We start from the raw sequence: 25051 nt of genomic DNA, 5'->3' as shown, positions 1-25051 counted from the left end.
CTATCCCATTGAAATTGCGAGCTGCCCCCAACCCTATCGAAGGAGAAATAGAGACGCCGAATAATACGCCGAGGATGCCGCTTCTTCATCAAACCAAAAGAAAATGCCCTAAACCCCATCCTTGCACACTCATGTACTACTTGCCACAAGCCGCCGCCTCTGCCGCCAAAATCATCTGACAAAAGAACAAAAAGTAATCAACAGCCAGCGCATTTCCCAACACGTACTTCCGTCGCTTACGCACCCCACTTCTTGACCGCCTCGCCCAGCTCTTTCGTTAACCCACGCCTCACAGCCAGCAGCTCTTCTTTCGCATTCTCAGCCTCTTTCTCGCTTCTCTCGACCCGTCCTCTTAGTTTTTCCACTTCATTTCTTAGTTCCTTGCGTAGTTCTTTGCTTGCTTCTTCCACAGCTGTTAACCGGTCTACTTCCACCCTTAGCTTTTCGCCTGATGTTTCGACAGATTCCAACCGCTCTTTCATGGCCATCATCTCTTTTCTCATGTTCTCAGACTCTTTCTTTAGCGCGTCGGATTCGATTTGTAGTCCGCGGTAGGCGTGGGATTCCTTCTCCATACGCTTCTGGAGGTCGGTTTTTTCGGTCTCTAGGCTGGTGTTTGAGGCTTTGAGACCGGCGTTTTCGTCTTTGAGGTGTTGGATTCGATCTGTTAATGCGCGGTTCACACGCTCTGGTGCTGGACTGCGTGGGCTGAGGATAGATAATGGTGATGGGACGGAAGTTGAGTCTTTGAGATTTGAGGGTGGCACGATTTGCTCGCTGACGGTGCGACGGTGTTTCTTGGGACGAATAGCCGATGCAATGCTGGGGTAGTCTTCATCGCGTTCGCGTTTGATCTTGACGCTCAAGTTATCTGTTGCTGCGCGTTTGATGGATGGCGGCTGGACCTGGATGTCTTCCGGTATGGACCTTGATAATGACGCTGCCTCTAGTCAGTAAATTATCGACCAAATGACAATCAAAATTGACATACAGACGGTAGATGATCGCTTTGGCCGAACAGCGATCGAATCCTTTTCAATGGGCGTACTGGGTTCCGATTTCCTAGACGGCGGCAGCAATGGTCTTTCCCCCTCGTTCTGCACCCACAAACACGCGTCTCGGAAATTCCTGGTAAACATGGTAGGATCTGATCTCGTCCGACATAACTCCTTCACGTGGCCAGCAGCCAAGAAATAGTAGAGAATGAGGGCCGACACACGATGGATGGCTTTGGAGCCGCCGGTATCGTCTCCAACATCACAAAAAGGCGCATGGAAAGCAACAGTACTGGTACTATTCACAGCTTGCAACTCGTGTGCGCCGTCCTCCAACTCGGTAATGCGATAAAAGCTGACCTCGGCCTCATCTTCGTGGACGTGCGCGGTGACCCGATCTATGGGTTCATCGTCGTCGCCCGCGGGGCCTGGCGCATATCCGCCGATGACAAGCAATTGCTTGTGGGTGGAGCGGCCGAGCCCTCGCCAGATGGCTCTGCTGATGGTGAAGCTCTCGTCGAACTGGATCCAATGCAGTCTTGCGGCGCGTGGCAGGGCGCGAAACGGCGCGGCAAAATTCGCACGCGCCCATGCTTGGACATTTTCGTTTGTCAGGGGCGATCTTGTCTCATGGAAGTCGGCCATTGTGGCGATTGATTGGCGTGGTGTCACCCGTTGTTGCGCTGGATTTCAATGGGGCGCGCCTTGATTCGCAGACGCGGAGGCTGCGCAATTGCGGGTCGTGGGGTGGTGACGAGCTGGTGCTGTTCCTGGTCGCGGTGAAGAATTGTACGACGAGCACAGGTCGCCGCCATTGAAGCCCGTTGGTGGTCGGATCACGGCGACATTGCTCGAGAAAGCTGTGTAGAGGTTGACGCAGGCAGAAGTCAGGCGGGAATCCTTCCGCTGCCCGTTATTTGCGGGGCTGGCAGTGGCTGGACGACTAGAACGGAAGGTGTGCAGCGCAACCCATTTTAACACATGCAAGACGGCCATCATCCCAATCGTCATCGCACAGTTGCATGTTTCGGTGTTTTGCATCCATCGCGCTGCATATCTAGTTCTGGACTTGCGCGATAAGGGTGCTGAGCGTCCGTAAAGCGCTGGTTCCGGGTACCGAGGTACCTCTTGTTGTCGAGCGCATCGCGCGCTTAGCCCCGAAGAGACCTGATACACTTGGCAATAGTATCAAAATAGCTAGAGCTGGATTAAGGTTGCAGGTGCGCCGGACAAGGTTCAGGATGGTCCTGGTCAGGCCGGGCGATGAGTTCATCGGCAGTTCACGGATGCTTGCGCTAGTGGTCGAGACCATCATCTTCCTCATGTTGTGCATGTGCTATGCATGGGTACGTCGGGAACTGCACTCAGCAATCGTGAACATCTACATGATGGCAGTGATGCCAATGGGGGCTGATGTGTGATACAGGTCAACACTTGAATTTTCACGACGGCCAATTGGTACAGCGGAAACTGTGGTAGTACAAGCGAACTCGCCGATGCCATCTTTGAGGGAATTTGCTTTTTCGAGTGAACGATCGATCGTGGTATTTCGTAGTGAGGTGTGTTTAACGTTGTTGCGTGCCACGAGGGTTCTCACGTGCCGGGCGCCCAATCGGGCAGTCCTACGCGTCTACGTCATCGCCTTTTTTCTGCCACGCGCGCCACGTGCGACAGCTTTCACAGTCACCCTGCGCAGCTCTATTCTGGCCTTTCCACGCTTCTTAACCGTTGTCGTATCTGCAGTCGTCTTGGCCTTCTTCCTCAAAGCGCCCTTCCCACCCATACCGGAGACCACGATGCCCCGCCGCAGCGCGACCTCGTCGGCATCCACCGACACGACCACGACTACAACGCTCCCAGAAAAGGTCCAATGGCCGTCAACGTTCACAGACGGACTACCGCTCCCTAAAATTGTCGTCTTCGATCTCGACTACACATTATGGCCCTTCTGGGTTGACACCCACGTCACGCCTCCGCTGAAGCCTGTCGAAGGTGGCCTGAAGGTCAAGGACAAATATGGCGAGGGCTTCGGCTTCTACAATGATGTTGGCGGCGTATTAGAAGCAGTGAGATGACTCGATGTCCATCATCTCCATGACGAAGCTGACGCAACGACAGCTCAAACACAAGAACATCCTCATCGCCGCTGCCTCGCGCACGTGCGCCCCCGATCTCGGCCGCGAAATGCTCAAGCTTCTCAAGATACCCAGCGCGAACGGGCCGTCCTCACGCGCGATAGACTACTTCGATCACATGCAAATATACCCCGGCAGCAAGACGACGCATTTCCAGAGGATACATAGAGACAGTGGGATCGAGTACGAGGAGATGCTTTTCTTCGACGATGAGAGTAGGAACAAGAACGTCGAGGTGCTGGGTGTGACTATGCAGCTTATAAAAGACGGTGTGACAAGAGATGAGATTGACAGAGGTGTGCAGAGTTGGAGAAAGAGGAATGGACGGACAAAGGCGCTGGAAGGCTGAGTGGATAGTCGCCAGGTGATGAGTATGGTCCCAGCAGCATGAAGAGACGAATCAAGTGAGATACCCATGACATAATTCAACCCCATTCGAATCGTACGAGGCGGGACGCCATCCTCAGCCTGACCCAGCTACAATATCGCGTCGTGTCGCGCCGCCGCCGCCACTTGGCAGCCCATCATGTCATGCGGACCGCCAACACCCAACCTTATATGCTAAGGCGTCCCTTTGAATCGAGCCAACGCATTTGGTGTCTTACAACTCCGCCTTGTATCTACACATTCTGGTACTCTGGTGGCCGCTAGCGGAAAGACGGACTCGGCATACGCAGCCCTGTGCCTCCATGCAGCCGTTCTAGGTCAAGGCTTGTCCCTAGCTTGCTCACAGTTCTTATAATAACACTTCTACGATGTTGGTGTGGCAAGGCGCCATGGGTCCGCCCCATACAGAAGCAACCTCCAGAGCCGCATCAGGCTGTGTGGCGCTCCTGGACCGTACCTTGGGCTGACCCGAACAAGGCTGTGGTTGTCATGTTACTAATGGCAATGGACGCAGATCAATCTCCTTTCAAAACGGCATTCTTGTACATACGACCATAGGATCTTGAACTCAGCGCTTCCCGTTCGCTCAGCGGTACTTAAGCAAGATACCGGCGGATTAGTAGTTAGGTGGGTGACCACTAGCGAATCCCCGCTGTTGTATGTTTTTGTTCTTTTTGCCCAGGGTTTCGAATGTAAGCCTGTCATGCGGCTCCGGAATCTTCACCATCCACGGCGGTGAACGTATGCACTGCACGAACGGGCTGCTTACACCGTATTCCCGCATCGTACCTCCCCGCCTTGCATCAGTTTGAACAAGTTGCTATTTTTTACAACTGGACTTGATGATCGGCAGTCTTATGCGGCCGTTTCTGGACAAGGCTTTCCTCAGTGTATGCGGCGCTCCTGCGAAGTCAATGTCATCATGACCACATCTGTCCGTTTCTGGCTCGGAGTGTGTAGTTTCTGGTACCCGAGAGAAAGGACAGGCGTTCCGTGTAGCCCGATCTGCACGAACAGACGCATGGAACAAGACACCGGTGAACTTCGAATCCAATTGAGATCGCACGGAGGAAGGCCTTTCTCATGGCTAGGTTCGAGCTGATCGGGGCTTCGGTACGGACGGCTTCTCATCACTAATCGTACGGTATGTCCACCTACTCTGTGTGTATGCTAGCTCATTCTAGAAATGCTGTTCTAGCAAACAACGCCAGTATCGCGCCGCGCCGCCGCAGCCTGCCAGCTAGTTACGGGATGCCAGCCCATTGCGGCTTCTTCGTCATAAACACCTAACTATTCAGTACTAAAGCGTGCCTCACGATCCACTCAGATGCCTTAGCGCTGAGTTCCCCGCCTTTTTACACGATAGCCTTGGTGTACATCACGTCGCGCCCCTCGTTTACTCGTTTAGCCGTTTCTGGGCAATGCTTCTCCGTAGCTTGTTTGGAAAGCTTATGATGGCTCTGCTTGGATAGCGGTACGATCTTCAATCCGACGCAAAGTTTCAATGGGCAGCATAGACGGTAACGAGATCACAGTCTGAGTCAGCCTCATGCTCTTCTTCGATGAACTTGCTGCAAAAGGAACTGCTTCACGTCAGCCTGTGTGGCCCATCAGCGCCACAAGCTTTTGGACCCTTCGGAAGCTTATTTTGTTTTGGACAGATACTAATGCACATACATGGAGCTAACGCCGGGGCCGTACGTCCGTAAGGCTGTACCATATGTACACTGCGGCCCGCAAACCTTCAGCACCTTCCACTACCAACCTTAGAACCTGGCCAACGAGAGGCGATGTGCTTCCCGCTTACATGCATCATATTACGACATTGTAACTCTAGGATACCAGAACTACTGCACTTCGTGATGCTAGGTTCTGCGATCGACCGGATCAGGCGTTCGTTCCTGATCGGCGCCTCCCGGATTACCCGAAGTGGGCGGATCTCTCGACACGTCTCTACGCTTTCGAGTAGGAGCGGAGGAGCTTCCGATCGCATCTCTCGTTAGTAAGGTAACAAAGACTTTCACGTGTACTTCAAGGTGCAGAGCTGTGTTTACTGCGTATCGGTTCAGGTTCACAAGGCAGACTGCCCAGCTTCTATTGAAACGCCCGCTGTGAAGACCCGTGATATGTGAGGTTTGATAGGATCGTTACTCTTCACATCGACAAAGGAAGCAGATCCTAAGGGCTCTTAACCGACATTCTAGGAATGTGATCTCCAGATCGGAGTTGTAGCCGAAGCGTGTGCGTCGAGCATATGGGGGGCCTCATCCCAAACACGCATGCCTCAGGCCATCATGCACATCAGCATCGACGCACCCTCACCGGTAACTTCACTTCCAAAATAGTAAGGACAGCTTGGTATAGCCAGCTAGAGGGTGGCGTGTGTGAGTCTGCCCGTACGCACACATTTTGTCTATAAATACTGCGTCCGCACAGCGCTTTAGAGACATCAAACACATCAATCTCCCATCCATCACCATCACAAACACTCAGAAACATTCCGCAATCATGTTCGCCAAAATCGCACTCGCCCTCTTCGCTCTCAGCAGCACGGCTCTGGCCTACTCCGACAAGTAAGCCACTTCCCCTTCCTCCCACCCCTCAGACATCCTTCCCTCCTCCCCCCATCACCCTCACCCATACTAACCTACCCTCCCAGCTGCGACGGCTCCAGCCGCTCCCCCAACCTAAGCGAATGCTACGTCGGCATCGCCAGAATCGACGTAAACGCCTACTACAACGACCAGCAAGAGTTCTCGCAGGGCAGCTGCTTCATCAAGTACGCTACCAACGGCTCTGGCCAGCAGGCAGTGCGGGGTCAGGTTATCAAGGACAAGGCCGAGTACATCTTGGCTCACTGTGGAAAGTCGCATGGTAGCTATGGAACTGGTAACTGCGATAAGTGCCATGTGACGGTTAACTACCGTAGCTAGAGGGGGTTGAAGGGATGTTTTGAAACTAGGGGGAAGAAGGGGTGATAGCGGTTTATGACGGCTGGTTGTTAGATACACACTCGTTCAATTGGAAAGTAGTGCACCTGGTGTCTCACCAAACAGACTCATGTACTTCATCTCTGTGCAAGACTCCCGAGGTCCCGAGGTTAATCGATGCGGATAGCGATTCAAAGGCCGGAATTCACACCGTGAAGTATAATAAGCGTGCTGGCCTGAATCAGTCTTTTCTTTGGAAGTACTTCATGTCGATGCGCTAGCGTCATGTTGATCCAAGTGGGAATTACAATCTGTACCGGCCGAAGGATGCAGGTGGGGCGCGTCCTTGCCGCATATGTCAGCACCACCCACCTTGACCTCGGGAGTACCTAGGTATCTTGAGCTTGTCACGACCAAGCTTCTATTTTTCGCCACCTGAATACTCTTTTGCCTTCAATTTGTCCCGAACTCGCTATCTCGTGAGTGTCACGAATCCTCATCTTCGCCTCCAGACCAGCACCGGATGGCGGAGCAGGTACCTGCGGGTGTGCTTTGGTGCCGCCAGTGCAACAAGCCGTTCACCAAGCGTCAGTTTTCTCGCTATGCTGCTCGAAGTTTGCGACAACGATCATCAAGCTGACTGTTCTCGAAGAATCATCATTGAAACGTCATGGATATTACTGTCGGTCTAATACGAGAGCCTCTGTCCCGAGACGGAGATCATGCGCGGCCTGCGCAAAGGCAAAGACCGCGTGCGATAATGCACTACCAGAATGTTCGCCCTGCGTCCGAAGGGGTCTCATGTGTCACTATCCTTCCAGATCTACGAGGCAAAAGCGTGATGCTGTGCGTCGTGCTACCTCCGACGACCTGGATGATCCCCTTGACGGTCATGCAAACTCGATTGTTCCAACTGTAGCGGAACAAGCTCAAGCTCTTCCGGCTACTACATCGGCCAACAATGACCCCGTGTTTGAAGACCTACAGTGGAGCCTGGACGATATGACGGCTTTTGACGACTACATGATACCTACGCCTCAGTCGGCTTTCCCTTCAGTCACATCATCTTCACCAGGATCAGCCAGCCCGACGACCACTACGCCTCTTTCATCGTTGCTGGAATTAACAGGCCCAATCTCCGACGAACAGAATGAAGTTACTCGTCAGCGGGAGCGGCAACATCGAACCCAGAGACAACAATTTTTGTGCTTTGCCATCTCACCCGGCCCTAGTTCGAACGTCAGATCAATGATAAAACGACCAAAGATGCACCACGGAGCGGAAAGAGCGGCCAGTCTCATCTTCTACACATTAAAGTCTTATCCGCTGATGCTGCAGCAAAATGACCTGCCACCTTTCATACACCCAAGCTACGTGTCGTCCACGGATGAAGGGACAACAACAGAACCACTTGAGAATTGCATCGCGTTGATGCACATGATGGCGAACCGAGTGAAAGGCAGCCGAAAGCTCTTCTGGCGGAATGTGAGAACCGAGTGTGAACGCATCTGTGACCAGAACCAAACTCTAAACAAATGGGAACTACTAGGTGCTATGCAAGCTCTTTCGGTCTACATCTTGATTCGTATCGACGAAGGCGAGACTGAGCATAATAATCTGGATTATCTCTTAGAGAGGGCGGTTGTTGTGAGTCTAATGTGTCCGCACGTTTAGGAAATACATCTAACGATATTCGTTCTAGCTCGTCGCAATACAACTCTCTCGCGACGATTTGGATTGTCATACGCATGACGTACCGTGTCGCAGCAATTCGACTAATAGCTGGCAAGACTGGGTTTACAAAGAATCCAGGCGAAGGTACATTGATCGTTCCGATAACCGTTCTATATTCCTTCACTAAAACCCATGATAGACTCGCGGTAATCTATCGCGTCCTGAACAAGCTCGTCTTCTTCGACCCAGCAGCCATGTGCGACATGCCCACTGAGTTTGTGATTGCGCCTCTGCCCGCTAAACGGCAACTCTGGGAAGCACGGGATGCAGAGGAGTGGCAAAGGCAACGACAGAACGAGCCGCGAGAAGAGGCATCATTTGCGCTGGCTGTCGATGGTGAGATTATAAAGTTGGACCAGCGTCGATTATCCTGTCGCGATGCGTGGTTGCCATATATTCCATCAAATGACGAGATAACATCTCAGATTCATACGAGTAGAGCTAGTCGTAGCGCGGCCTGCTGGGCCGAGTGGTGCTCTGGTATGGATAGCATGGGCGGGCTGATCATGCTCACGGCCTCTATGGCTTAGCGACATGGCTTGATGGATTGTACCGAGTTATACCAACATTGAGATATCAATGAGTATTTGTGTACAAGTATGCGTGACATACCAAACGACGAAAGCGCCACCCCACCCGAACTGAATCAGTGCGGTCGGATTTCACTAGTGTCGGGCGGAACAAATTGTACGTCGGGATTCGTGAACTCCGCCGTGTCTCTTTCCCCGACCTGGGTACAAGAACATTATAAGGATGATGGGTCGTCCTCCATTACGAATACCCAGGACGTTCGTATCTTTCTAAGTGGTATCAGTCGCAAGTCACGCAGCAACCCATCCTTCATCCTCCACCAAACCTCATACACGTCGTCATGGTATCCTCCACTCCTCCATTCCCATCTCCAGTCCAGCACTGGCACAACGCAGCCCAACCCGCCGGCGACCCCAGCCTTCCAGCCCTCTCCCAGAAAGGCAAATCCATTCTCGTGACTGGAGGAGGCAACACCGGCATCGGAGGAGAAACAGCACGTTTCTTCGCCCGCGCAGGTGCCGCACGCATCGGTCTCCTAGGACGCCGCGAGGGCCCGCTACTCGAGAACAAAGCGCTTATCGAGAAAGAGTGTCCTGGCACAAAGGTCTTTATCCAAAGCACTGATGTCACTGACGAGGCGTCTGTCAATTCGGCGTTTGACAACTTCACGAGAGATGGCAAAATTGATACGCTCATTCACGCCGCTGCGGTCGTTGGTCCAACTGAGAACTTCGCTGAGGTTGACGCGCGCGAGTTTCTTAAAGGCGTTACTGGTAATATTGAGGGTTCTTTATGGGTCGCTAAAGCTTTCATACGCCATGCTGCACCTGATGCACACGTCGTTGCCATCAACTCCTGGGGCGCGCATTTGAGTCTGAACGATGCTTACGCGTCCTACTGCGTTGCGAAGATGGCTGTATACCGCCTGTGGGACATGGTCCTCCTTGCGAAACCTAATCTCAGCGTCTTCCATACCCAGCCTGGCGTTGTGTTGACGGAGATGAACCGTAGAGTTGGCGGAGCAGATAGCTTCAAGCATGTCAAGACTGATGATGGTGAGCGTACGACCCTACTGCATACCACGATGAGACTAATTGTTCTTTGTATAGTCACTCTTCCTGCGAGCTTCAATCTCTGGCTCTCGACACCAGAGGCTCGCTTCCTCAAGGGCAAGTTCTTGTGGTGTAACTGGGATATCGACGATCTCAAGTCTCGTGCCGAGGAGATTGAGTCGGGGAGGTTGCTCAACATCGACCTCAATGGATGGCCATTTGGGGCGACTGCGAACTAGATGATGATAGCGAAGGCAGAAAGTGGTGATCTGTACTTAGCTTTCAAATTAGAAAGTTTTAGATCTATGAAGAGTGGATGATTCAGGCAGCAAACTCGAAGTGATTGGGTGGAGCAGCAATGACGTCACGTAAGCAACTCCACATCCACCACCCGCAGCAACTCCAGCATGATGCCAAGCAGGCCCCCGATACGCCCCGATGGCCTTACATAACGAGCAGCAGGTAAGTACAAAACCATGAACCATTTCCGAATGTCGAGGCGGTTGTTCATTCCCGCTCTTCATACGCTCAAGTTGCCACCGTAAGACGGTTGTTCTTGCCATGTCACTCTCCATTGAAGAGAAGCTTCCCACCGAGCTCCTCGAACACATTGTCTCATTATCCACACGCGAATCTCTCCTCAGCCTATGTCGGACTTCCAGAACGCTCAATCGGCTCGCGACGCCATGGCTGTACACGAAGATATACCTGAGAGAGACGGACAACCTTGCCGCTCTCGCATATTTGGTCTTTACTTCCCCCGCCCATGCCAATCTGGTCAAATACCTCATTGTGACTAGTACCTGGGCGGATTTTGAAGAGAGATATTCGAACGGATCCTGGCCAAGATCTGACGACCCAGGGACCCACGACATCTTGAGGAAGAAGTGCGCGGAGTACACGTCCAGCGTCGAAGAAGCATTTGTTGTTTATGAGAAGATCCAGTCGGCTAAGAATGAGGATGCTATTATGGCGCTATTACTCGTCAGCCTACCGAAGCTTCGACGATTGAACATCAATTGTGGCATATATGGCCATGATGATTTCGTCTCGTTGTTACCCAAGGTCATCCGTGGGAAGCCGCACGCAATGTCAGAACCTATCGATATCCTGGTCGCTGGAGCAGACGACAAATATTCTAGCGCTACCAGTCACGTCGCAGCCTTCTTTTGTCTACCAAACGTGCGCTCTATATACGGATGGAAGCACGGCGACGGCGAAGTCCACGACCAGAATGACTTGTTCTCGAAGCTGGAGCCACGATCATGCCCAATAGAGTATCTGGAATTGCGATGCGCAAAGCTTGACATGGAAAATTTCCAAGGCATGTTGAACTCGACAATACCCGGAAGACTCAAGACCTTCAACTACGAGCTTGGAGGCCCGTGGGCATGGTGCGACACGGAGCATCCGGCGATGATGCGAAGCCTGGAGCCACATCACGAGACGCTGGAAACGCTGGGGTTAAGCCACGAAGACTTCTACCCTTACCTTGACGACGAAAGCGCCGAGCGCGGAAAGGCTTATCCGTGTTCATTCTCTTCTTTCACGGCTCTGCGTCGCCTTAAAGTCGCCCCCGTGTACATATGGGGCCACCGCAAGACCACCAACGAGGAGATGTTCGACATCGCCGAAACGAGAGATAGACTCTGGACCACGCTGCCCAAGAACCTTGAAGAACTCTGGATAACACGAGCCCAGAACCAGCATATAGACCACAAGAAGGTTGTCGAATTTGTCCCAAAGTGCTTACTCCCGGCACTCGATCTAGTGGTGCAGAACAAGCGGACAGCCTTCCCCCAGCTCGCGCACCTGCGTATCGAACTTCCGCTCCTGGACTGGAAGGACGATTGGCTGGATAGCCTGGCATCCATCAGCCGAGCCGCTGCCGCCGAGAGGATCACGGTATCCATCATCCTATACAACATGTTCAGCAGATACGGGCCTATAAGCGCGGAGCGAGATTGGGGCTGGAACGAAGACATCAAGTGGGAGCCATCGCGCTACAGCGACAATAAAGAATGCCCAAAGATATGGATTGAGGTAACCTCGGAGCGGCAGGAACATCTTGCCTCCATACTCAAAGACATGAAGACCCGGTTCCAAGAAGAGAATGAGCGGTATACAGAAGCGAGAGATAGGATTAACAAGCTGGGCGCGCTGTGTACGGATTGTCAACTCAGTGGAGACTACGATTCTAGCAAAGATATCGGCCTACCTGAACGCTTCGTGGACGAGCGGCTGGGACAAGAACCGTATTGGAAAGGTCGCGGTGCCAAACCTGAGGTGGTGACATGATGCCAATAACGACGCCACGAATTATACATGTCGTGTTGTCGTATTGTATCTCAATGTTTTGCGAGACGATGGAAACACTGGAAAAATCGAGAAGAGCGAGCAAATCAAACCGTGGCATAATTGATGTAAGCCCTAGAGTCAGTCAGCCGAGATGTAACCGAAGAAGGGCCCTGTAGGGAAGGTAGCGGTGAACATTTGGATCGCAGTGTTCGTCACGCCAAGAAACTCTGCGTCTTCATGTATGCTCTGGAGTATATTCATCGCATCTTGCGGGTGGTAGTAGTCGTTAGCACTATTCGTGGGTTAGCGAATACATGTGTACATGACGTAACATAAGATGGCTACTACCAACAGCACTACACAACATGTTTCAGTGATACGCGACCAAAGGTCTCAAACGGCACTCCGAGGCTCGCATGCTGTGCGCATCATCTTCAGCTATCAACCCGAGCAAGCGACATCCATGTAGCACGAATAAAGCGCTGGCGATCAAGTCCTCAAATACCCCAACTCGCCGCAGTAACGACGACGATGACGAAAGACATTTCGTTTCAACCCGATATTCCAGAGCTACATGTGCGTATCAGGCGAGAAAGCATCACGATAAACCAAACCTTGGCTTTGCGGACGGAAAGAATGTTTGATCAGGATGCATGAGGCGCAGAAGAGAAGCACCATGGTTGAGGGGCAGTAAAGATAGAAGAATGACGATGCTCAGTCCGCCCAGCTGCTATTCAGCCTATATTACCCAGGTTAGCGACGAGCTCGTACGACGACGGGCCGAAGGAAAGAGAGAGGGGGATCAACACTCATGTACATACGTACGTGGTGATATACCATGCGATACGAAATACGTCGGGAGAAGCGGAATACAGTAAGCAGTAATAAAGGTTGTACGCAGGTTGATGTACACAGATAAATGGGTGAATATAAATACATGCACCACGACCACCACGATCGCCATCGTCATCTCATCCAAACACCGTACCTATTATCCACACAAGCCGCCCATCCCGACAACGAACCATGAAGTTTACCGCCATCCTGACCGCCCTGTGCGCAAGCACCGCCTTCGCCATCGACATTTTCCAAGCCGACGGCTCCATCAAAGCGATGGCAGAAGGCGATCTGCTACCACGCCAAATCCTAGGGTGCTGCTCCACCAACTTCAATGGGCCTTGCGTTTGCCCACCTGCGCCTTGCACTAGCTGCGGTGTACGTATTTCCTACTCGACTTCAGAAGAAGAAGGATACAGAGAGACATGGAGGGGACGAATGAGAGGGATAAGTCGGGTTGATCAAGGAACGCTTTGCTAACATGTCTGGGCGTAGCTTGAGTGCTGCGGTTTTTAGAGAGGTGCGATAGTTCACCGGGCCCGGATACTTCTGGAAAGGAGGGCTTCCTGGATGAGAGACGTATGAGATGACTGCCAAAGGGGGAAGAGAGGCAAAGACATGACGATAGAGAGAGAAAGGATACCGAGGGGGTGATAGCCTTATGTCAGCATGGAATTGGACATCTGCGCTGATGACTACTTTAGGTAGCGTGCAAGTACAGATCTCAACATTTCAAAGTTCATGAGTGCCACGAAGATTGAAGGAAACAGCTACCAGAAGCAATAATGGCTGAGACGGACAGGACTACGACAGACATGGCTTCTCGTATCACTGCCCACTGACCACCAACCCAGATCACCTCGGGCCACAGCTTCGGTTAAATTTAGGAACTGTTTTCCAGCCTTGTATTTCCCAGTTACCAGGTCCGACAATACACACACATGGCAGTGGATTTTGCAAACCACCACCACCTCCACCATCAACCCCAACAACAATATCGTCGCACGGCACTCCCATTCCACCCCACCGCCCCAACTCACCGCACCGCACCAAAAGTCGCAATGTGATGCCCAGAGGCGCCCAGATGTGAATCAGCCCTCCAGCCTCCTACCTAAATAGTACTACAAATCACAACAAGAACAGATCGGAACCCGAATCATTGGAAAGGTCGAGGTAATACAGTACACCAGAGATGGCGCCATAACACCAATCCATACACCAAACATTCCACCCAGGATAAGACCCTTCAAACTGGTCCTCTACACCTCATGTACAGCCTCGTCACTCGTGCCAGAATTGCGACGTGCAAGGCTAGGTAACTAAGTAGGATCGAGCGACCGAGAAACAACCGTGGAACCACTGTACAGGACAGGGAAGAAAGGCGGTGAATGTTCATGCGACAACCTTGGAAACCACTACCAAAAGCCGTCAAGTGGCGACCAGATACTCGAAACGAGGCTACCAGCTACCATCGTCGACCCAAGCAATCTATCACGACACTAAAAATGCTCTACTCCAACGGCGCGAAACCTAATACGCGTATGTACAACATTATCGCCACGCGATCCTCCCATCCTCCCGCCCACCCAAAACGCTCCCTCCCTCATCACTCTCCCGCTTCCCATGCCCGGGTTATGCAGGCGCATCCAACTGCCGTTGACTGCTGCAGGTCATTGTACGGCTCTTGCGCCCGCGGTAAGGATACCCACATGTAAGCAGTAGAGACGACAGAGGTGGTGATGTGCGGTTTTGCCCAGGTGCTAGACCTGGCTATTCAGCCTATATACCTAGGTACAGACTAAGCTTGGAAAGCGGACGCGAACGGGCCGAAACGGTGACGGTGGTGTGCGGGAATGGGCCGGCTTGTACGTGGGAAGTGGGTGGGTGGATGGGTGAGGCGATGCGGGAAGGGAAGGGAAGGAAAGGGAAGCTGGAGGTACCCGTGGACGTGTGTGGTGTGGAGGTGGAAGAAAGGTTGGAGCTGTTTGGGAACACATGTAGTATACATACTTATTTCCACACCACCAACAACATCCCCACATTCCGAATCCAAGTAATGATAAACCACATCTACCAGCCGCCTAAAATGCATCTCACAGCCCTCCTCACCGCCCTCTGCGGGAGCACCGCGTTCGCAAAGCACATCCCCCAACTCGACGGCTCTGTCAAGATTGTACCAGATACGCAGCTGGATGCACGCCAGTTTATCCCGGATTGCTGCTCCAAAAACTTTGCTCCGCCTTGGGGGTGTGGGAGGGCGTATGAGAATGCTTGTGGTGTATATTTTGTGGTGAAATGAATAAAATGATGGATTGGGTGTAGTCTTCTTGCTGTAATCTTTGAGGAAGGAGAGAAAGGGTGGGAAGAAGTATATTGGGGTTGTGTATGATATCTTATGGGCAGAAACTTGGGATATGTTTGTAATCTATCCGCCTTGGCCTGAAAGAACGAGTGTAAGAAGTTCAATATCAACGTCTGCTTTCCATAACCATCTTCACCGGATACCTAGTTCAACACCCCGTAGCTAGCTGTGATCCACAAACACTAACAACGACACCACCAACAACGACAACGACAAAGGCACACAGCGGCCACCTCCTCGCACATCTCCTCACCGCAGCATCACTTCCGTCCATGGTGTGATGCCCAGTCCCGCCTATGTGTGATTCAGCCTCTAGGCTGCAAACCACGCGCCAACGGGCCGAAATGCAAGGGGTTCGTCTCCACAGAATGCGTACGCAGTGTCTGTGATGCAACGGACGAAAAACAAACGAGGCTGGATCAGTAGAGATGTGGAGATGTGGGTATGTGGATATGTGGATATATGAAAGGTACGTGTTGGGTAGGATGGTCGGCCGGGGTAGGAGATGGGGGATGGGCTGTGTGTGTATAAGTAGCTGGCTATAGCACGACCACGACCACCCTCCTATCCAGACAGACAATAAGAATACGTTTACCTACAACTACGACCTCCTTATCTCAACAACCATGAAGCTCACCGCCCTCCTCACCTTCCTCTGCGCGTCCACCACGCTCGCCGCCTCAAACTACGTCCTGCAAGTCGACGGCAGCATCAAAGCCTACGACGTCGTAGAAGGCGACCTACAAGCCCGCCAGCAGTTCGAGAGCTGCTGCGCCACCAGATTCGTGCCGCCGTGCGGCTGTGGTACCGACTGTCCTAGCTGCGGTGTAAGTACCCTACCTACTCCAGAGAAAAGAACAGGGACATTGCTAACAGTTGCGTGTAGGTCAGTTGCTGCGGAGTATGATTTCACTGAGACTGTATGGGGAGGGAGGGCTTGAAGGGAGAGAGTAATTGGGAAAGAGGGAATGCATAATGTTACATATGTTTATTTTCTATGCCAATTTGAAGGAGGTTCAACGGTCTTCCCACGTTGCCCAGAGATGAAAACGCCAGTATACGTGAAAACATGTGCCAACGCCGTCGCTATGCAGTCAAGAAACAAACAACATCTACTCTCTCTCAATTCCTTCCATCCCATCCATGGCACTGCGATGACGCACAGCGAGACGAGCCACTCATGACACGCGAAATACATAACCACCACAGACGCAAAAGGGTACTCCTCATCAAATGAGAGAGATGGCAATCCTCAGACTCGTCTACTTTCTCATTCCGGAGAAGTCTTTCAGGATGCCAATCATGTGGGTATTGGTCTGCTTGCCACCACGACGAGGACCCTTCTTCTTCTTGTTGGTAGGGGCGGCAACAATAACCTTGGCTTGCGTAGCGGCGGTCAGCTTGTTGGCCAAGAGTGCCTTGCGTAGCTCATCCGGATTATCAGGCACCTGGACCGAGTGCCATGCCTTTGCGAAGACGGGGTCCATGGGCAGCATGAGCGAAGGGTCGTTGCCCCAGACAGTCTTTGGCACGCCGTCCTTGGCACGTCGCACCAGCACCTCCTTCTTGTTCTCCATCTTGGTGATGTCGTCGGCGACGGTGGACCAGCCGTCTTTCAGGTCTTTGATCTGCAGTCCCATGGCCGACTTCTGCGTCTGGAAATGGCCTTTGAGCTGCGCGCGGTCGTGGATGCTGAGCTTGCTCTTGTATTTGTAGCGCTCGTTCGCAGAGTCCCAGCTGATCCGGTTGCCGGCGTTGTCGGCGCGCATCAGCTGGCGCAGCTGTTCGCGCTGGATGTGGCCCGGTGGGATGTTCAGGTATTCCATGATGTCGTCAAAGGTGTGCCATTTTTCTTTGCGCTCGCGCAGGAAGTCGTTGACGTAGGTGAGGCGGGTGAAGACGTGCTCGCCGGTGCCTGTGTCCTGCGGCTGCGAGTAGACTACGGGGGGCGCTCCATCGGTAGGACGCTTGCGCTTGCCGCTGGCGGAGGAGCTCGAGGGTGTGGGTGAGGGGGCATTCATGCCTGTGGCCGAGTTCGCTTTGAGGAAGGACATGGTGGTTGTAGTGGTAGTGGTAGAAGTTGAAGATGCGGTCGGGGGTGGCTGTTGCCTGGTCGAGGATGCCTGCTGTCGGCAGTCGAGTGTGCAGCGTCTAGCTAAAGAGTCGCACGGCAGACAACGGGGAAGGTCCGGTAGTAGTGAGCGTGGATGCGCGGAAGGTGCGGCGGGTGAAGGTGAAGGTAGTGAATGGAAGGTGCCGAGTGAAGGCGTCGGAGAAAGACGCATATGTGCTATGACCTCAACCTTGGGAGGCAGCCGCGCTAGTGGTTGGCCCCTGCGCGACCGTCGTCAAACAACTGAACTCGCGACTTTGACCGCGGACCCGTTCATTGTTCGCGTCAACACCACCGCCCTCCTTTGTCTCTTTTCTCCCCGGGACCCACTCTACCGACCCGGAGAATGGTTCGAGGCCTGCAATAAACTAATACACCATCATGGCGGCAACCGTCGACGTCGGCTACCTGGCCGCGTCCTATTCCGTCCCAGAGACAACCCTACAGTCATTACTATCCGAGCCCACCGTCGAGCTCGTCCAGACGCTCCTCACACAGATCGAAGCGAAGGCGCGCGCATACGATGACCTCCAATCGGAGAAGATCCGCACAGATGTCGAGCTCGAAGCCGCCATCCAGGGCGGAGAACAGCGCGCGCGCACCCTGAAGGCCACCGCAGAGAAGGCGCAGAAGGAGGCCGAGGAATTGAAGAAGAAGCTAGTCCAAGAGGGTACGAGATGCATGCGCTGTGCATATCCAATTGATACTGACGCGTTTATAGAAAATGCACGACAAGAGGCAGAGTCGGCGCTGCACAACCTGCGCGCCACGGCCACCAGCTCGACGTCTGAGACGCAGGCGCTGGAGTCGCGCATCAAGACGCTCGAGTCCCAGAACCGCGACCTCATGGCCATGCACGAGACCAAGACGACCGCACACGACCGCCTCGCCAAGGAGCTCACCGAGCAACACCAGAAATCCGTCGAGCTGCGCAAGCAGGTGTCGACGCTCGAGGAGAAGACGCAGTCGCTCGAGAGCGCCGCCACTAATGTCAAGTTCCGCGAGGCCAACCTGCAGCAGGAGATCGAGCAGCTGCGCAGCAACAACGACTGGTACACGACCGAGCTCAAGACGCGCGCCGACGACCACAGCAAGTACCGGAAGGAGAAGAACGCCCAGATCGCCCAGCTCCAGCGCGAGAACGCCGACGCCGCCGAGACCATCGACACCCTAAACCGCTCCGAGACGCTGTTGCGACAACACATTGAGGAGCTCAAGGGCAAGGCCGAGGAGGACCGCCTGCGCATCGAGGAGCTCGAGAATGCAGCGTCAGCCGCCGAGGCCCACTTCCGCATCGAGCTCGACAGCGCGCGCCGCCTGTCGACGCTGCACCAGCAGAACAACGAGATGACCAAGAAGCGCTTGGAGCAGCTGCAGTCGGACAGCAGTCGCGTACAAGAGGAAGCCGCGACCGAGATTGGCCAGCTCATGGCCGAAGTCGAAGCGGAACGCGAGAGGGCTGCCGAGGCCGATGCGCGCACTGCTGAGCTCGAGACGCTCGTCGAGACCCTCAAGAGCGACAACTCTGAGCTTCGAAGCTCCGTCCGCGTACCCGGAACACCGCGACACGGCATGAGCATGAACGGTGGCTTCAGCACGCCCGGCCGAGCTGGTTCGCCTGCCGTCGTCTTCTCCCCTGGCGGCTCGCAGCTCAAGACCGATGCGTCCAAGACTCAGCTACTGATCGAGAACAACGACCTCAAGAAAGAGCTTCGCAAGGTCCGTGAGAAGTTGGAAGAGAACACCGGTGTCCTCAACGACATGCTGCAGGAGCTGGAGCGTCACCAACCCGAATTCGACGAACTCCGCCGCCAGAACGATGCCCTGAACGAGCAGAACAACGAAATCAGCGCGCTTCTCGAAGAAGCGATTGCCGAACGCGAGGCAGCACAGCGCGACTCGCGCAAGGCCCTGGGTGACTTGGAAGGCGTACACAACGAATCCGCCCTACTGCGTCGCCAGGTACAAGACATGACGATCCAGCTGCGGACATTGCTATGGCGTCGCCAGATTGAAGAGCAGGGTCTGGGCAGCCTTACAGAGGAACAGCAGGAGTTCATAGTCAACGCTGTCGAGAACAACCAAGTACCGGACAAGCACGTACCAGACGACTCGCCTACACACCAGATGATCACGAAGCACCTGATCCTCTACAAGGACATTGCTACCCTCCAGCAACAGAACGCCGAACTGACGCGGACACTCCGACAGGTGGGCGACGAACAGGAAAAGCAAGAGGTCCGTATGAAGTCTGAGCAATACCAGCAAGACATCGAAGAGCTTGGCCGTCTACGCTCCGTGGTCGCTGAGAAGGAAGAAGAGATCAAGTCACTCAACGTTCGCTCGCAAACCCTCAAGACCGAGCGCGATATGTACAGCCGCATAGTTGGCGGCCGGGGTCAGTTGCCATCTCACTCGCAGTCAACGTCCGCTTTCGCACAGTCTGTGCCTGCAGGCGGAGCTCCTTTGCTTCTCGAGAACGGCTCTTCATCTCGCGAGATCCCAGAGTACAGCAAGCTTATCAAGGACCTTCAATCACACATTGACCTGCTCAAGGAGGAGAGTGCCACGGACCGCACTACACTCAAGGCGCAGGTTGATAGTCTGACCAAGGACAACTCTCAGCTCCAGAGCGACAAACTCCGTTTTGAGTCGCAGGTGCGTCGAGAGCAGGACAGGTATGCTCGTCTTGAGGGCAGCATCAAACTGCTCCAATCCGAAAAGGACTCCCTCCAGGAACGCTACAACAAGGTCCAAGCGACCATGGCCCAACAAGACGACAGGCTTGTCAAGGCCACCCAGAACGCTGCGGAAGCTGAGGCCCGTCTTCAGAGCTTGCAGGGCGAGATGGTGCAGCTCAAGGCATCTCGGGAAATGTCCGCGACCATCGAAGCACGTCTCAAGGAAAGGAACCAGGAGTTGATGACCGAGCGCGATCGGTTGAGCAACATGGTGTCCTCGATTCAGAGTCTGCGCAACGAAGCTGAGTTGGCCACCGCGGAGAGTCGACGCGAGCTGCAGAACACGGTGGACAAGCTTCGGACAGATTTGCAGAGCGCTGAAAGCAAGTTGGAGGACGAGATCGCCGAGCACAAGAGGGCCACCCAGCAACGAGACTACGAGCGAACCGAAACGCAACGACGGATCGACGACCTCATCGCAGCACGCAACAGTGCTGAAGTCAAGTCTGCGACCGCTGAAACGACACGCCACCAGTTGGAGCAACGCCTCAAGGAGCTCCAGAACCAACTCCAGTCATCCGAGGAGCGCATACAGGCTCTTCAACCACGATCGCAGGCCAACGATGAACAAGATCCTGTCAGCCGCGAGGAAGAGCTGGCGGAGCAGGTTTCGGATCTTAAGCGCAAGATCGAGCGCAAGGAAGAGGATCTGGAGGCCGTCACAGCCCAGATTGCAGGCTTCCAGGATATCGCTCAGGACGCCGAGAACCGATTGCAGACTTTCGTCGAGGCCCACGAACGACTCCAGGAGCAACTCAACCTTGCACAAGAAGAGAAGGATGCTACTATCCGCGATCTGCAACAGCGCGTGGAAGACATATCTTCTGAGCTCGCATCAAGCAGCACCGAGCTTACCGAACTGCGAGGAAAGCATGAGCAAGACACGCTGGTCCTCAGACAAGAGAAGGAAACCTTGGAAGCAGAAATCACCCGACTCAACAATGATGTAGCCGACTACAAGGCTGAGGCCGAGAACCAGATGCAATACGTCAAGACCCAAGCCGACATCGCCGAGCGCGCCCAGAAGGATTACGAGCACGAGTTCCAGAAACACGCCGAGAGCATGACGAAGCTTCGGGAGCTGCGCGACGAATACAACCAGCTTCAATCCCAGATCACAGAGTTCAAGACGCAAGCAGAAGCTGCACGCACAACGCTGGAGCAGAGTCAAGAACATTGGAAGTCTACTGAGGGTCGCTATGAGGAGCAGCTCGCAGAGGCCAGACGCCGCCACGATGACTTGAAGCAATACAACCAGACATTGCTCAAGCAGTTCGATGAGTACAAAGAGCAAATCAACAGCTTGAAGAACGACCGGGGCGCATCGGCTGGGGAGCCAAGCAACACGGAGTCCGGCTCTAACAACCTCCAGGACATCGAGACTTATCTCCGCCGAGAGAAGGAGATTCTGGAGGTTCAGCTAAACCTGAAAGTGCAGGAGTCCAAGCGTCTCGAGCAGCAACTCACACATGCCCAGGGTCAGCTCGACCAGACGCGAGAGAAGCTACTGGAAGAGCAAGCCAAGGCCTCGGGTTCGCAGAGCAACTCCAGCCTTGCACATCTCAACAAGAATCTCGAAGAACTCAACGTCTACCGCGAGAGCAATGCGACACTGCGCAGCGAAAACACGCGTCTCCAGGCCTCGTTTGCTGAGAAGGCCAAGGCACTGGAGGATCTGCAGGCTGAGTTGGAGCCCTTGCAAGTTCGCGTAACTGAGCTTGAGGGCGAGCTCGAGCTCAATGTAGGTCACCTCAAGGCTGTTGAGGAGGATCGCGACCGCTGGCAGAAGCGTCACCAGGACGTGCTCCAGCGATACGATCGCATCGACCCCAAGGATCTCGAGGATCTCAAACAACAGATCGAAGACCACAAGGTTGAGCGCGATCAGGCACTCGAGCAGGTAGCCGGCCTCAACGAACAGATTACAGCTCTCACAAGCGACGTACAGAAGGCGAATGCTGAGCGAGACAACATCAAGGCGGCCGAGCGAGAAAAGTTCCAAAAGACACATAATCAGCGCATGTCAGAGAAGAGGGCTGAAATCACCGCACTCACTGCACAACTCAAGGAGTCGCAGGAATCGAGTACAAGCTTACAAGAGGAGGTCGACCGCATCCGCCAGGAGCTCACCAACGCACAAACCACAAGTGCGACCGCCGGGCAATCCCAGGAGCGAACGGCGGCACTTCAGAAGGAGCTGGAGCAGACCCGCGCACGACTGGCTACGACCCAGCAAGAGCTTAATGCTGCGAAGACTGCTCGCGACGAAGCCATCGCTCAAGCGAACACTTCTACCCAGGCGGCTGAGAATGCAGATGCGGGCGAGGAGGGTCAGATCAACGAGAACTCCGACGCTACGACATCCCAGTTGGCTCTTCTGCAGAAGCAGCTGGGTGAAGCTCAGCAAAAGGCTTCGAATGCTGAGAACAGTCGGTCTGCCATTGCAAACCAATTGGGCGAGCTACAGGCGCAACTTTCGACACTGGGCGAACTCCAGAAGGAAGCCGTAAGTTCCACTTGTGTTCTTGTGAAAAACCCCAGACTAACGTTTCCGCAGGCTACCAAAGACACCACCATCGGCGAGCTTCGGAACCAGCTTTCACAGCAACAACCGTCATCGAACCCGGCTTCTGGCGAGCCCGCGACCGACTCTACCACGGCCGTGGAGACTGAAAAGCTCAAGGAGGAGCTCGCTGCGAAGGCCGCCGAAGTCGACGATTTGCGGGCTCAACTTGCTAGTGCGAAGTCTGCACAACAACCCGCAGAGGGTCAGACACAACCGGAAGCCTCGCACAACGATGAACAGATCACAGCCCTGAAGGCTTCACTCGACCAGCGAGAGGCCGAGCTGAACGAACTCGAAGCATCGTTGAAAGCCCGTGAAGACACGATCACTAGGAGAGAAGGCGCCCTGGAGAAGATCAAGAACAAGTACAACGAGTCTATCAAGAAGACCAAGGCCGAATCCAGCGAACAGGTCGAACGCTTGAAGGAGGCTCATCAAGCCGAGCTCGAGAGTCTACGACTAGAGAAGCAAGCCGCTGCGTCGACTCAAAACGCTCCCAGTGAAGGGACCACCGAGGCTCAGCCTGTACCAGATGGCATGATCAACACACAAGACCTGCCCCGACCTGCAGTCACGGAGGACCAGCTCAGGAAGTGGTTCAAGACCAACAGCGGGGTGTTGGCGGTGGTGAAATCTCAGATTCACATGAACCTCGAGAAGCAAACAGCTGCGAGGGATGAGAAGATCAAACAGCTCAACGAACAGATCAAGCAGCTCAACACGCAGATCGAACAGCTCAAGACTCAGAAGGCCATCGATGGCATTACGGGCGTGAAGCAGGAACCTGAACAACCAAAGGCGGCTGGTTCGAGTGAGGACCTGGCTGCCGTCAACGCTGCTTGGGAGCAGAAGCTGAAGGAGAAGCTCGAGGAACTGGAAGCGAAGCTGACCAAGACGCATGAACTGAAGGCGAAACTCAACGCTTCACAGTTGAAATTGTTCAGAACCAGGTTCAGCTACGTCGAGAAGGCTGCGAAGGAAACGCCAACTGAGGAGGTCGCAAAGGTGTACGCCGTTGCGCTGACCCAGAAGCCTGTGGAACCCACCAAGCCTGCACAACCCGCCACACCCGCCAAGCCTGCTTCAGCACAAGCTGCGCCGAATACATCAACACCAGCACAGCAACAGCCAGCAGCGCCACCCGCGACCAACACCCCTCAGGCGAACGGCACCAACAACGCTACTCCTACTCAGGCCACCCAGCCCAACCCCTTCCTCCAGGCTGCCGGCCACGGCACCAACCCAAACCCATTCCAGCAAAACCAGAACCAAATGGGACGAGGACTACCACAGCCAGGTTTCACAGTCCAAGGCCAAGCCCAAGCCCAACAACCGCAAGCACAGCAACAGCAGCAGCAATCCGGACGCGGCGCAGGAACCGGGGTCCAAGCCCTCCGCGGCGCTCTCCAATCCAATATCCCCCGTGGTGGTGGTGGTGGTGGTGGAACCGGCATCCCCATGCCTGGCGGACGCGGACGAGGTCAGAACCAACCGCAGCAACAGCAGCAGCAGCAAGGTCTGAACCAGCAACAACAGCAACAGCAGAACCAAGGTCCTGGTGCATCGCAAATCGGTCGCGGAGGCGGCCGGGGCGGTGGACGGGGTCGCGGTCAACAGAATCAGAACCAGGGTCAAAATCAGAGTTCGCCTGCGAGGGGTGGGCTTAACCCTGGTGCGCCGGGTTTCCAGCCTGGACAACCTGGTCAGGCTGGACGTGGACAGAAGCGTGGGGCTGAGGATGATAGTGAGGGTGCGACGAGGGGAGGGAAGAGGGCGAGGGGGGGTAGGGGTGGTGGTGGTGGTGGTAATGGAGGGGGGCAGGGTGGCGCTGAGTAGAGAATTGTTCACGAGTTCGAGGGTTCAAGGGATGGGATGGATGGGATGGATGGGATGAGATGGGGATACGAGCATATATATTTTCTCTTTTGTTCAATGTTTTCGGAGTTTCACGTTCATGGTTATCTTTTTCCCGAGGGATGAAGGATGTGTTATTAAAATGGGGTGTACAGCGAAGTTCATGCATGGGAGTAGTAAGGCTTCTGGGTATGAGTTTGCGGATTTCCATTCCGAAGATGATTCGGGTGGAGGGAAAGAGAGAATGGGCATGTGTGTCTGTGTCTGTACAATAGCATTGCATTACATGGTGTTTATGGGAATTTGAGATTTTTGTGCGTTCTTAGATCAATCGGGTTTGGTGAACTGTGTCGTGATGTGCTGATTGACGTGGATGGTATGTGAGTCGAGGACTAGAGATTCTACAAGTGATGGCATTTGGGTGGGTGGGGGAGGCGGAGGGGAGGCGGAGGGGAGGCGGAGGGGTGGAGGTGGAGGGGTGGAGGTGGAGGTCTCGCGATAGTACCCGTCAAGCTT

General features: G+C 54.1%; 8 protein-coding genes across 8 annotated transcripts; 6 read left to right on the top strand and 2 right to left on the bottom strand.

Moving 5' to 3' along the window:
- Window positions 1–236: 236 nt before the first annotated feature.
- J4E78_007276 (uncharacterized protein) lies at window positions 237–1640 on the bottom strand (the record flags this gene model as incomplete). Its single annotated transcript, XM_049367883.1, has 2 exons — window positions 237–940; window positions 992–1640. The coding sequence occupies 2 exons, from the start codon at window positions 1638–1640 to the stop codon at window positions 237–239; spliced, it is 1353 nt and encodes a 450-aa protein (XP_049220204.1).
- Window positions 1641–2791: 1151 nt separating this feature from the next.
- J4E78_007275 (uncharacterized protein) lies at window positions 2792–3479 on the top strand (the record flags this gene model as incomplete). Its single annotated transcript, XM_049367882.1, has 2 exons — window positions 2792–3061; window positions 3114–3479. The coding sequence occupies 2 exons, from the start codon at window positions 2792–2794 to the stop codon at window positions 3477–3479; spliced, it is 636 nt and encodes a 211-aa protein (XP_049220203.1).
- Window positions 3480–6025: 2546 nt separating this feature from the next.
- Window positions 6026–6450, top strand: J4E78_007274 (uncharacterized protein; the record flags this gene model as incomplete). Its single annotated transcript, XM_049367881.1, has 2 exons — window positions 6026–6090; window positions 6177–6450. The coding sequence occupies 2 exons, from the start codon at window positions 6026–6028 to the stop codon at window positions 6448–6450; spliced, it is 339 nt and encodes a 112-aa protein (XP_049220202.1).
- Window positions 6451–9052: 2602 nt separating this feature from the next.
- J4E78_007273 (uncharacterized protein) lies at window positions 9053–10003 on the top strand (the record flags this gene model as incomplete). Its single annotated transcript, XM_049367880.1, has 2 exons — window positions 9053–9767; window positions 9822–10003. 2 exons carry the CDS (start codon window positions 9053–9055, stop codon window positions 10001–10003), a joined length of 897 nt encoding a protein of 298 aa, XP_049220201.1.
- Window positions 10004–10325: 322 nt separating this feature from the next.
- J4E78_007272 (uncharacterized protein) lies at window positions 10326–12062 on the top strand (the record flags this gene model as incomplete). Its single annotated transcript, XM_049367879.1, has 1 exon — window positions 10326–12062. One exon carries the CDS (start codon window positions 10326–10328, stop codon window positions 12060–12062), a length of 1737 nt encoding a protein of 578 aa, XP_049220200.1.
- Window positions 12063–15887: 3825 nt separating this feature from the next.
- Window positions 15888–16168, top strand: J4E78_007271 (uncharacterized protein; the record flags this gene model as incomplete). Its single annotated transcript, XM_049367878.1, has 2 exons — window positions 15888–16088; window positions 16148–16168. The coding sequence occupies 2 exons, from the start codon at window positions 15888–15890 to the stop codon at window positions 16166–16168; spliced, it is 222 nt and encodes a 73-aa protein (XP_049220199.1).
- A 355-nt stretch (window positions 16169–16523) lies between these two features.
- Window positions 16524–17315, bottom strand: J4E78_007270 (uncharacterized protein; the record flags this gene model as incomplete). The annotated part of the gene is made up of 1 exon (XM_049367877.1): window positions 16524–17315. One exon carries the CDS (start codon window positions 17313–17315, stop codon window positions 16524–16526), a length of 792 nt encoding a protein of 263 aa, XP_049220198.1.
- Window positions 17316–17755: 440 nt separating this feature from the next.
- J4E78_007269 (uncharacterized protein) lies at window positions 17756–24517 on the top strand (the record flags this gene model as incomplete). The annotated part of the gene is made up of 3 exons (XM_049367876.1): window positions 17756–18044; window positions 18096–22621; window positions 22673–24517. The coding sequence occupies 3 exons, from the start codon at window positions 17756–17758 to the stop codon at window positions 24515–24517; spliced, it is 6660 nt and encodes a 2219-aa protein (XP_049220197.1).
- Between the last annotated feature and the right edge of the window lie 534 nt (window positions 24518–25051).

The sequence above is a fragment of the Alternaria triticimaculans genome, assembly GCF_023758025.1.
Source record: "Alternaria triticimaculans strain BMP 0046 chromosome Unknown scaffold_11, whole genome shotgun sequence".
NCBI lineage: Eukaryota > Fungi > Ascomycota > Dothideomycetes > Pleosporales > Pleosporaceae > Alternaria > Alternaria triticimaculans.
Note: the sequence above shows the minus strand (reverse complement) of the source record. Positions and strands in the feature narration are given on the sequence as shown.